Source organism: Camelus dromedarius, chromosome 3 (genome assembly GCF_036321535.1).
Source record: "Camelus dromedarius isolate mCamDro1 chromosome 3, mCamDro1.pat, whole genome shotgun sequence".
Taxonomy (NCBI): domain Eukaryota; kingdom Metazoa; phylum Chordata; class Mammalia; order Artiodactyla; family Camelidae; genus Camelus; species Camelus dromedarius.
The window spans coordinates 76,909,855-76,922,696 of NC_087438.1; the positions used below are offsets into that span (position 1 = coordinate 76,909,855).

The following is a 12,842-nucleotide window of genomic DNA, read 5'->3' on the forward strand; positions in this document are numbered from 1 at the left end:
GTTAGTTGACCATATATGTGTGGGTTTATTTCTGGGATCTCAATTTGGCTCCTTTAATCTATTTGTCTGTTTTTATGCCAGTGCCATACTGTTTTGATCACTACAGCTTTACAACATAGATTTAAATCAGGAAGTGTGATGCCTCCCACGTTCTTTCTCAGGATTGCTTTGGTTATTTAGGATCTTTTGTGGTTCCATTTTAGAATGTTTTTCTAATCTTATTTTTAAAATGCCATTGGAATTTTGATAAAAATTGCACTGAATCTAGAGATGGTTTTTGGCAGTGACGACATCTCAACAATATTAATTTTCCCTATCCATGAACACAGGATAAAAAATTTTAAAGTGGTAATCCCATGTGTAGGCCAAGACAACTTTAACTCTCATATGCTGGTGGTGGGAATGTAAACTGGTCAACCACCTGGAAAACCACTGGCAGCAAATATGCAACCTTCCAGTAAGTCCACTCCTAGAGAAACGAAGGCTTACTTACCTCAAAGTACATGTGCAAGAATGTTTACAACAGTTGTACTCATAACCAAAAACTGGATACAATCCAAAGCATAAGAGAATGGATAAAGAATTTTGGCATATTTGTATACTGGAATACTACAAAGAGCAATAAAGAAAAAAGGACCAACAGCTATTATATGCCTTATAAATTGAATCTAACAGGTATTACACTGAGCCAAAGGCATATAACACAAAGAATATCTACTGCAAAATCCTAATTATATAGAGCTCAAGAACAGGCAACACTGATCAATGGCAAGAGAAGTCAAAACAGTGGTTCCCTTGTGGAAATGTGGAAAAAAGTAGGCACTGATTAAGAAGGGAGAGAAAAGAATCTTCTAAGGTGCTGGAAATATTCTATATTGATCAGGGTGGTAGTGTAACAGATATTTATATACATTTATGTATATATACATATACATGTATATATGAATAACCCATTATAATTAGTGTACTTTATGTTTCTGTCCTCCAACAAAACAAATTAAAATTTTTCTACATGGTCAATTATATGTTTACAGTTATTCCCTTTAGCTCCTTTCTTTGAACAGCTTATAATCAGAAATAAGCATACATTACCAGTCATGTATGTCTGTATAATTAGAAACCATGCGAAACTTAAATTGCATAATCTAAGTTCCTTGTGAGCACAGCCTGTTACCTTTGTGCTACAAACAGAATCTATCTGAACACATGCTTAATTAAGTATTGAAGGACTAAGGGAATGTTTCAGATTAAAGACTGAAGGCACAGCAATTACTGCAAAATACAGTATAGGAACCTGGACAGGATACTGGATGGGGGAGTAGAAACTGATGAAAAGGACCATAATGGAGCAATCAGTAAACCTGAATATGAACTGTCCATTAGATAACAGCACCTACCAATCCACATTCCTGAATTTGATAATTACACTGTGATTACTAAGAGAACTTACAGTTCTTAAAATTTACATGAAGAAGTATTTAGGGGTTAAGGAACATTATGTCTGCAATTTGTTCCTGAATTATTTAGCAGTAATAATAAAAACCATAATCCATATCTATCAAAATAAAGCAAATATGGCAAAATATGAATAGGTGAATCTATTCTTTATATTATTCTATTTTCTCTATACTTGAAATTATCTCAATATGAATGCAGTTTTTAAAGAGTCATGTCTAATTAATGTTTATTTTTTGTGCATTCAGACTTGTACTATGTGCCTAATAAGTGACAGGTACTGTCCTAGGCACTGACTTTAGAAATGAATAAAGAAAAAAACCACTGCTCTTCTAAAAAAGAAAAGAAAATGGCAATGTGATTATGTGCCGTAAATTAGACGGGTGCTATAGAAGTACATAATTAGGGTGCCTAACTCAGCCCTGGGTACAGGTGAGGTGTGAGTTTGGTGTAAGGTGAAGTTGTCACCTTCAGAAGGCTGTCATGGACAGCATCCTATTCTGCTGGACATACTTGAGCTAGGATTTCAAAGATGAATAGAATTTTGCCAGAAAGACAAGAAGAAAAAGACACTTCATTCAGATAGCTGGGAATGGCTACGCTTGAAGGATTGTGTGGGAGGAAGTGGTACAATGTGAGGCCAAATGAAAAGGGCCACTAGTGTTGAAACCGCCAGCTTGAAACTCTGTACAACCAAACTTAGAATAAACATAATAAAGTAACAGACTTCTTGATTCTAAAAGTGATAAATACTGGTTTACCTCTAAAATTAGGTGTTTACTCTCAAATATTTACCAGGAAAAACATGTAATAGCTCACTTACATTTATAGACAAGAAAGATAAAAAATTTAATACCACACCTTCTATCAAATCCATTCCTGTAATATAATATAGTTGGTTTTCCAGATACATGGAATAACACTAACTTCTCAAATAATCAGATAAAAATCTCTGTGTAAGATTAAAAAATTTACTACCCAAAGAGCACCAGCATAGACAGACAAATCATCTGCCTAAAATCCATACCTTATAAGCCTACAAGAAGTAAAATAAACCAACTGATAGCTCATCTATACAAATTCTATGAAGATTAAATCACATAAATGCTTCACTACAATAAAATTTTGTTTTGCCAAATAAGCAACAATATGAAATCTCCACACTGCAGGTCAACTGCCAAGTATTCTCCTTATTCTCAAGAACAGCTGGTGTTTCACAACTGATAAAAAAAATATTCTAAGGTTATCCTAACACAACCTTTCAACAATATCCAGAAAACATTCTTCACATCTGTCCTAAATCTACTTCACTGAATGTGATCAGAAATAACCCAATTAACAAAGGTGAACAAAGGTCAAAGAAAAGACTGGAAATTTCTAATTGAGATGGCCCTTAGCTTTCTACTGATAATTATTCATACCTTCGCCACGAGAAGTCTGCCTGCCACTGCTTTTTTTCTTTTTTTTAGCTAAGTCCACACACACAGCCCTTAGAGGATGCGTCAAATTCTGCTGTAGTGTAACGAAAAACCTCTAGGCAGCCATACATAGTAAAATGACAACACATAACTATAATAAACTAAATTACAATGTAAAAATAACCAAATTTAAACGTTATTAAGCAACCAAAAATAAAACTAAGCACCCATGGTACAACTGCGTATAACTTAAAAACAGAAAAAGTGCTTAAGACATCAGCCTAGCTGTAACTAATGGCGGCTAGAAAATTAGGACAAAACTTCTCCATATGTGTTGATATAAGTGAAAATTAAAGGCAACAATGTGATAGTAGCATAAACTCCTAGAAATGTAACAGTAATTTGATTTTCAACTGAGACCACACTGGTGGTTCTCCCCTTCCCTGAAACAGCGCTGCTTCTATTATACTGCATCACCACCACGTGGCAGAAGGACATACTGCAACTCTAGGACTGCTAGTTGGATAGTTTCATCACTCAAAAATGGCAAATACTATGGACTGATTCCTCCAAAATTCATATGTGGAAGGCCTAAACCCCTAATGTGACTGCATTAGGAGTTAGGGTCTATGAGGTGATGATAAAGGTTAAATGAGGTCATATGGGTCGGGCCCTAAATCAATAGGGCTGGTGCCTTTGTAAGAGGAGACAACACTGGTGCACTCTGCACTCACACCCAGGAAAGGCCACAGGAGCACACAGAAAGAAGACAGCCAGCTGCACGCCAGGGTGAGAGGCCTTACCAGGAGTCCAATCAGCAGACAGCCCGACCTTAGACTTTCCAGCCTCCAGAGCATTGGGAAATACATTTCTACTGGTTAAGCCACCCAGTCTGTGGTATTTTGTTACGGGAGCCTGAATAGACTAACACAGCAATGCTCTACCTTAATCCCAAAACTCTTCTCTTTATGTCAAAAGGATTTATTTACAACTCAAGAATAAAAGTCAAAAGACTTGCCTTTAAAAATTCTAGCCCCAAAATTTACACAAATTAAAGTTAAGTCTTTTCTGACAAGTTCTTTTATCAGCTAAAAGAGGATATTATTTAGATCAGACATTAAGATTCTTATTATCAAAGGGAACATTTTTTTCCCCTGGATTGTGGGTCGTAAGTATGCCTGTGCTTTCCTCAGAGCAAAACAAAACAGGGGGAAAAAGTTAATACTGGTCCAAATTAGAAAGGTAAATTTTATTAGAAAATAGACTTATGTCTTAAAAATCACTAATTCCTTCTGTTTCCATCTGTGTTTAGAAATATTCACCCATTTACAAATATTCCCTGACTGCTTATAGACTGCTTATATCCTATACATCTACACTCCATTCCCCCACTCTCCATGTCCTGAGAATAAATTTTATTTACTTTCTTACAAATCATGGTGATCCATAATTGTTATGAAATTAGCACCATAAAGATGGGACAATTTTTTTCTCTTAATATTCCAGAGCAGAGAACAAACAAGATAAATCAAAGTGAAAAACTGTCTCAGTTTACAGGTTAACTTCCTCTCCATCTTTTACACCAAATATCGTATTTCTGCATGACCTTGACTCTTTACAATATAGTACATAAAACTTATCAGATGGAGAGTTCTAGGGGTACATGCAAGTACATCCCCTGTGTCTAGGGCACCTCTTCAGTTTTTTCGAGGTTAAGTATTTGATTCCCTCCAAGAAGGTCAAATTACAGAGACAGCTGATCTCCTCCAATTTTAGTCTAAATTTCTGAAATTCCAGTTAATGTAGTATCTTTTCTGAACCTAGACCAACTATCTCACTGCTGTAGGACTAGTCTAACTCCATGTATAAGATTTACAGATCAATTCCTGAGAACGCTGAGGATGCTATGGTTCCTATTTTGACCTTCCTATAAGCAAGAGGACAACATAGTTTGAAGACATAAAAGGGAAGACTTCACAACTACTCTGTTTCATCTCCTGCCATCTACACTGAAGAAAGTGAAAGCTCTCAGAGGATGTGACAATTCCTCGCCTGCTCCCTAAATAGCTTTCAATTTTAAAGGGTAAATATAAACCTTCACTTACTTGTGTATAAAGGCTCTGTCTATAAGCCATTGCAAATAGTTGCTTTAACTGTTCCATACTCAACTTAAAATGCAACATTTTTAATCAATTTTAAAACTCTTACTCCAAAGTAAATAACCACTAATAGTTTTTCTACAGTAAATAACCCCTAGTGGTTTATAAGAATTTTAACCATTTTCCCTCACTAATAATTATACCCAAACTTAAAACAGGCAGTGAATACTGCTTCAGGAAAACAGTGAGTCAAAAAATAAATTAAAATTAGGCAAGAGATCCAAATAAAATATTCCACAAAATCTTTACTGCCATCTCAAAAATATCTTAAAATTCAATCACTATCAGCTTAGACCTTAAAGATATTACTAATTACAAAGATACCGTTATGGAGCACTTGAGTGACTCTTCTTAACAATTTTATATCTTACAGAGATTAAGTGACTTACCCAAAGTCTCTAAGCTGTTGAGCAACATATACTAACACTATACTGGAACAAAAATCTTTTCACTCCTCTTTCCATTATATCATACTCTCTTACAGCTCAACTTCTCACATGTCAAAGACAAGGCATAATGTAATAAATGACTAGGAACTGATAAGTAAGAATACAGTATACAATATATCACAAGGTACTATGTAATTAATGCCAAACAAATGACAAAGATAGCATTTGCTACTGAAATTCAGACTGCTGTGGGCTAGAGCCGACTGGTTATATTTTTAAATAAATAAGATTTTTAAATAAGGATTAAGTTCATCATTTTACAAATAAGAAACTCAGGTCCTGTATACAGAGCTAGTTGGTGGCAGTCCTTCAAGGAAAAAGAATAATTTGAGCTTGGTCTAGAAAGATACCTACATAGGATTTGAATAGGCCAGAAGGAGAGAGAACTACCCAAGTAGGGAAATCATAGAAGCAAAAGCTTAGAGGCTGAAACAAAGCAGTCAAATTCAGGGAACAAAGAATAAATCCTTTTGACTAAGAATAAAGAAAGAGAAACTTAGGAATGGCTGAGTTCTGTGTTGGGGGTAGGGGAAGCTGTTTCAGTACTTAAAGAATTAGACTTCATCCTGTAAGCAGTGGAAAGCTAGAATGGGTTTTGAGCAACAAATGTAAATTTCTTAGAAAAGCCCAAATTGTGCATTTGTCTGGAAGCCAAGACTGTAAGCATAAAACAAGTTGTAACAGCCAAAATGTTTTAACCAATAACAAATCCAATTCTAAAAGGAAGATAGAGAAGTTATCATGAGAAAAAAAAAGTTAAAGAAATCATAGAATAAAAAATGGACAATGAAAGAAAATGGAAACAAATAAAAGAAGATGACAGATGCAGACAAAATAATTAAGTTATAAAAGATATTGCTTCATGCAGTCAAGTTCTGAAAAGAGGAGTAAATGATCCAAACAAGTCTCCATGGCTAAAAAAAACACACTCAAAGCATAACCACCAAAGATCACTGTTTCCAACTGCAACAACTCACCTCTCTAGCAGCACAATCATGAGGAGCTTCTTCTTTATTTACTTTTCCTTTTGGAAATCCCCAGCCTGATTTTGCTAGATACCCCTGAACAAGTAGTACCTACAAAACAATCAGAGGTAAAAATATAACTTGCCCTCCTTTCCCAAAGGTGTTTTTCTCCTTACTTCAGGTAACTGGCATCACCAATAATTTTATGTAGTACTTGATAAAGTATCCTCCAGAAGGCTGAATACACTACTACTACTAAGGGCATTCTGCCCATTTTGACATTTTTTGTTCAACAACAAAGTGACTTCTTTGCAATAAGCCATACTACAACAAGTATAAATTATTAAGACCCAGAATGCAGACAAAATATGCCAAATCTGGCCTTTCATCACTAAAAATCTAAGTATATTTTTAAAACCTCAGAACATTATAGAAATAACACATATTATCAGGATGAAAACAGCTGATGATCCTTTCACTACAAACCTTTTATTTTATTACACCCACTCACATTTTCAAGTGTCTCATCAAGAATAATTGCACCATATGTTGGCACTCCCATTTTGTATTCCTTCCATTCATCCAAAATTTTTTCCACATCTTCACCTTGAGGCAGCAAAAACGGACAATGACTGAAGAGTATATCTTGTGTTAAGGAAGCTACTTTTTCCCTTAGTACAGCTTGAGCACTCATACACAGACCTATTTAAATCAATTGTGTACTTCCTATGAAATTACTCATATCTTTACCTCACTTATTCTTGTTTTTGTTTTTTCACATTTGTTTTGAACAAGTCATTGCTAACTTCTGCATTTAGCCTAGACACAAATCAAGTAAGTTTTGAATACTCATTCTGGCTCCCTAAGTTAACACAAACTCAGGAACATGTGAGCATCTCAAATACTTCTCATGAAGCGGGTCAAATTTATCATGTTAGAAGTTGAACAGATACTAAAACCAATAGCAAGAAATACATGCACAGTACACATACACTGGTAAGAGGCAGAAACCATCAGAACAAGTAAAAGGGGCTAATTCTGGGAAGTGGAACCAGGGATGAAGTATACCACCCTACTGGTGAATTTCTTTACCATGTACATGTGTTGCTTTTACAATTAAAAACATTTGTAAGATGAGTATTTATTAAGGACTATAAAGAAAGGTCAATCTGGGTACTAAGGAAAGGATAGCCTGTTTCAAAAGAAATTAGGCATGCCTTCCCAAAATTGGGCACGGTAAAAGAATTTTTAAAAATAAATAAAGCCTAAACCTGTAAAGTTTATGCTCAGGTTTCCAATAGTCTATGCTATCAAATGCCTCATAATTATAACACCATTAATTATGAAAATGTGGGGGAAATTATAATTCATGATAATTTTTCTCAAACGGAGGACAAATTCTTAAAGGTCTCCAAGTCTTTTACGAAAACTTAAATATTCTGTGTTTCACTTTTATTTTAATCTAAAAAATATGTAATAAGAGCGTATTTTCAACCTTTTGGATGATCACATATAAAAACTACTACACTACTAAATTTTAGAGACCATACTGGTGCTACTAGTACTTTAACTGCTGTGGGTTACTAAAAACAGAAGAAACATAACATGCAAATTGTGCATTAAGGCCAAATAATATTCCAATGTAACACAAAAAGGAAGATTTCATAACAGACAGAGCCAAGAAAAGTGGTGTGAAAACTGGTAGTGCAGGTGCGTCAGAACACCCTCGAAGAAGTCAGCATTATATTCACATCGTGATCAATGGTTTGGTTTAAACAAAAATATCACATTAAAAAATCACATTAAATTCATTTTTTGAAAATTGTATGAGTTCTATAGTTTTGTGTTTAAAAATTTGTTTTGCTTTTATAGTTGTAATAAGAACTAAACTGGTTCTCACAGAGCTCAAAAAAGTCAACCATCTATGACAACACTGTAATTAAAAGACAAGTGTTAGGTTCATCTCAATATAATTATTTCATCCCTTTATTTGGAGAGGGGGAAAAAAATAAAAGTTTCAATATAACATTAACCATTCCATGAAGCCCTATGGTTCTACACACCAGCTTGCTAAGATTTTGAAAGTTATTTCCCAGTGAAGTCTGGCTTGATATGTTTAGTAAAACCCCTTGTGTGTTTTAAAGTCACCATCAATTATTTTGACTCTAAGTATAAATATGAAATAAATGGATATTTTTCCATTAAAAACTTAACCATAGAGAAAAACATTAAAAAAATACCAGAAAGAGATAACTTCCAATAATTCAGAGAAAACACTTAACCAGTTTTTTTCTTTCTCTTCCTTCTCCCTACAGTGTTCCTAACAATTTTAAAGTGTATCTATGTCTCTATAATGAAGTTATCTCATTTTTCTACCCATTAAACAACTTCTTTAAAAAGAATTAAAATTTTTAAAAAGGTTTCACAAGATAAATTGAATTAACTGCTAAAACCTTGGAAATTATTGACACTCTTCATTTATCCACTTTTTTCCTACCCTAAAATTACCACAAAATAAGTGGGTTGATGAACCAACCAACTACAGTTCAAGACACACTTGGAATTAATATTGAAAAGAACCTGCGAAGTACTTGCTCAAGTCTACACAATCAGCAAGTAACAGAATCCAATCCAACATGACATCAATTTCTCTACTGACAACTCTTCAATCCTCCTCCATACTCAACAGTACATAAAATAATGCAATTCAAATATGGGAGTGGAAATTTTTAATACCATTTTTATTTAATGAGACAATGTATTTAATTAAAAAAACCTAGAATACGCACTGAGTCATATTAATTATCTTTCTAATTTTTACTAAGATTCTTACTTCATTACGGATTTTCTTAACCACCCAAATCAAATTATTTTGCGTCTTAAGTCTAGGTTACTGGGCCTTACACAGTAGCTCTAAGAGAAAGACAGAAGGTGACAATGACTACATAAAGAATGTAAGAAGTTTTAAGTACATATATCTACTTGTATTATATACATCTTATTTTTTTAACAATTCAGTGATTTTTTAAAAAATACTTTTTTATTCTGACATGTTTGCAAAAACATGTCAGATCTACTGTAGTTATAAATAAACATTTAGACAATAATTTCCATCCAAATTCCTTCTGTTACCAAGATGGTATCAATTTCCCCTTGGACAACTCATCTCAAGTTCTAGCCTCAGTTTCATGTGTCCCTTGTCCTTCACAACCATTCCCACCTCTGAGACCAACTCCCAGGGCAACATTCTGGACCTTGCCATCACTACAATTGCGAGAACAGTTTGATTAGAATAAAACATCATGACCATAATTTTCTATAGCATTCTTTTAATTACTCACATAATGCTGTTATTCTACATCAAATTTTTTTTTTTTTTTTTACAGTTTTCCTTTCTCCATATGACCACCCTCCTGCTTTTATCTTCTTCCCTAAACAATATGTGTGGTCAAATCACTTTAATCAATGTCTTAGCAATATCCCAAATTCCCTTGTCCCACTGTTCTCTGAATATAGCTCCCTAGCAAAATCTCAACCCATGAACAAATGCAGGGATATCTGTTCTATACCCATATTGCCAATTGCTTAATGAAGAAAAATCACAAGACTGCATGCACAATTTACAAAAGAGAAAAGAGGCACAGAAAAGCCCCACAATTTGCCCAAGGTCACTGGCAAATGGCATATGGGATATGAACGCAAGCAATGTGGCTCAAGAACTCATTAACTTTTACACAGTCTCACCACTTCAATATCCCACAGGTACCATAAACCATTATGTCCATAACTGAACCCATCATTCCCCCACCAAATTTCTTCTCCTTTATTTTTCTACAAATGGAATGAATGGCACACCCATCCACTCAGCTGCTCAAATCAGAAACCTGGGTGCCATCTTTGATTCCTTCCATTTTTCCTCAGACATCCAAGTTATAACAAACATTACCTCCTAAATATCACTCAAATTTAACCTATTCACTTTTATCACTTCTATTCCATTTTTCTCTCATACATTAATGAAATAGCAACTTAACTAGGTTGCCAGTTTTACCTTCCTCCAATTCACAGTCTACACTATTTCATAACTGTCTTTCTAAACAACCCAAGAGAGAAATAAAGGAAACGTGGCAAAAAGTTAACAACGGTGAATACATAAGAAGGGTATAATGGCAGTTGACTGTAATATTCTTTTAACTTCTGTTAGGTTTTTCCCAAAATAAAATGTAAAATTTAAAGATCTCCTATATTCTCTTATTATTCTTATGGATAAAGTCCAAACCAACATGGGCTACAAGAGCCTTCTTTCAAAGAAAACTATTACCTAATTCCAAATCTGGGTTGAGTAGCCATCTTTCCTATTCCTACTGAACCCTATGCTATCAAAACTATGAGACCGCACTGTAATCATGTCCTTTCTTGTCTCTCATCTCCTTGAAGGGGCTGAATCTACCTTGTTCACTGCACAATGCCTGGCATAGAGGAAGCACTCAATTATTTAACGAAGCCTACCATATTAGCAAGAAATGTTTACTTCAGTTGTATGGAGGGAAAAAACCTAATTAAAATAGAGGCCTTTAAAAAATAACAAGGAAAATTTAAAACTCACATGCTTACACACACAAAACCTTATCCAGAACCCCCAAGTATATAAAGCTGCTTTGGCAAAACCCTACATCTATGCAAAACAAACCAAAATCACAGAAGAGGATCTGCCTGTTTCTAAAACTAGATTATAGCTCCTCAAAAACAGTCTTCTGTGATTTCTTCACAGAACCTATTACCAAGACTTTAACAAAGACATGCTCAAAAATGCCATTGAAATCTGTCTCTTCAGTCTCTTCTGTGTAGTCCCTCTACTATGGGTCAGGACCTTACTGCTACAAATCTGAAGTAATGTAACGGTCCTCCTTGTGGTTCAACCTTTTCTACAAAGTAAGTATTCTTAAATACCACTATCAAATGATCTGAGTAATATTCCTCAGTCTTGCTCAAAAACTTTCAATCATTAACAGTTAAATAGAATAGACAGAGTTTCAACCATTTTCTGCAGAGCCCTAGGGGGTTCCTCATTTCACAGGGCTAAAGAAAAAGCCTAGGGAGCCGAGTATGAGGGTTATTTTAGGTTACTTATTCCTATTACAACTCCAGTGTAGCACAGTGAACTTGTGGGTACAATTTCATCTGACAACACAATTTATGGTTTAAAAAAATGACTTAGAGAATAAAAATCAAAGAACTTTGGCTCAAGATTTAAAAACTCACAAACCCCCACTATATACCTTCCATCCATACCTCCTCTTAGATCTCTGTAAGAACCTCAATATAAACTAATTTACTTCTTGAGATAATCCTTATCCTTTCTAACTCTCCCATTTTCCTCAATCCCTTTTCTTTCCCTGGAACCTATTTCCCTACCCCGTCTATTTAGAAAATTCTTTATTTCCTTAAAAACACAGGTTTGCCTAAAATCTTTTCATCTTGTGCCAAATTCTAAAAACATTTAATATCATTAGCATTAGCAATTCATCTTTTTGCCTTATAACATAGTTCTTTTATAATCTTAAATATTCATGTGACTTTTATGATTAACAAATTATGACAAGTTTCTATCTTATTTGTAAATAGGGAGGAAAAAAAGCCTCTCTGAAGGCAAACACTTCTTTGTATTTCTCACAGAACCAAAAACACATCTTTAAACATAGTAAGTATTCAATATTTAAGAATTTCTATCCCACAAAGATGGTAAATCTGAATAAAGATCATCCAGTTAAGAGGACCAGCAAGAGGATAGTAAAACACAGATCAGTTCTAGAAATAGGCAAGTTATTTCTGAAAGAAAATCAAATTTAATGCTAATTATCAGTGCACATTTCAAGGGGTTACCTACATAGTAAGAATACAGTCAGCCCTCCAGTATCCACAGATGTGGGACCCACAGATATGGAGAGCCGACTGTACTAGACCATATTACATAGTCTAAAAGACTTAAGCATCCACAGATTTTGATATCCTGGGGAGGGAGATGGGTCCTTGTCCTGACTACTAACATACAACTATACTATCAAACTGTGCCTACCACAATTAGGGGCAAATCATTATGTTTTATATATTTGACAATTTTTAGAAATCAAGTATATTTTATCTAATATGTTATAAATTCCAAAGACAAACAAAAGGAAATTTGTGCTAAAATATCTTATTAACAAGCATGAAAGACAGTCATTATAGTAATAAAAAGGATATCAGCTTTAGCAAAGTCTCTTATCCCACACTGAGGTAATCCTGGTGTGTTCTGCATGTAGAAATCCAAGTAAAACCAATGGGCAAGTTCAATCTGAAAACACACTCGGATAGCATTGTCTCTTTCCTCGCTGGGAATATGCAAAATAAATCGGC

The 12,842-nt window shown here is 34.5% G+C and overlaps 1 protein-coding gene across 8 annotated transcripts in view; it reads right to left on the reverse strand.

Annotated features, from left to right (window-relative positions):
• The window catches only part of DCP2 (decapping mRNA 2), a 54,000-nt gene that overhangs the window by 28,374 nt on the left and 12,784 nt on the right, over positions 1–12,842 (reverse strand). For all 8 annotated transcript variants that reach the window (XM_064483107.1, XM_031448807.2, XM_010987514.3 and 5 more), the window contains exons 2-4: positions 12,690–12,841; positions 6,958–7,085; positions 6,459–6,557 (exon numbers count right to left, since the gene is read on the reverse strand). In XM_064483107.1, the coding sequence (XP_064339177.1) occupies positions 6,459–6,557; positions 6,958–7,085; positions 12,690–12,841 (379 nt within the window). The remainder of the gene's footprint in view (positions 1–6,458; positions 6,558–6,957; positions 7,086–12,689; position 12,842) is intronic.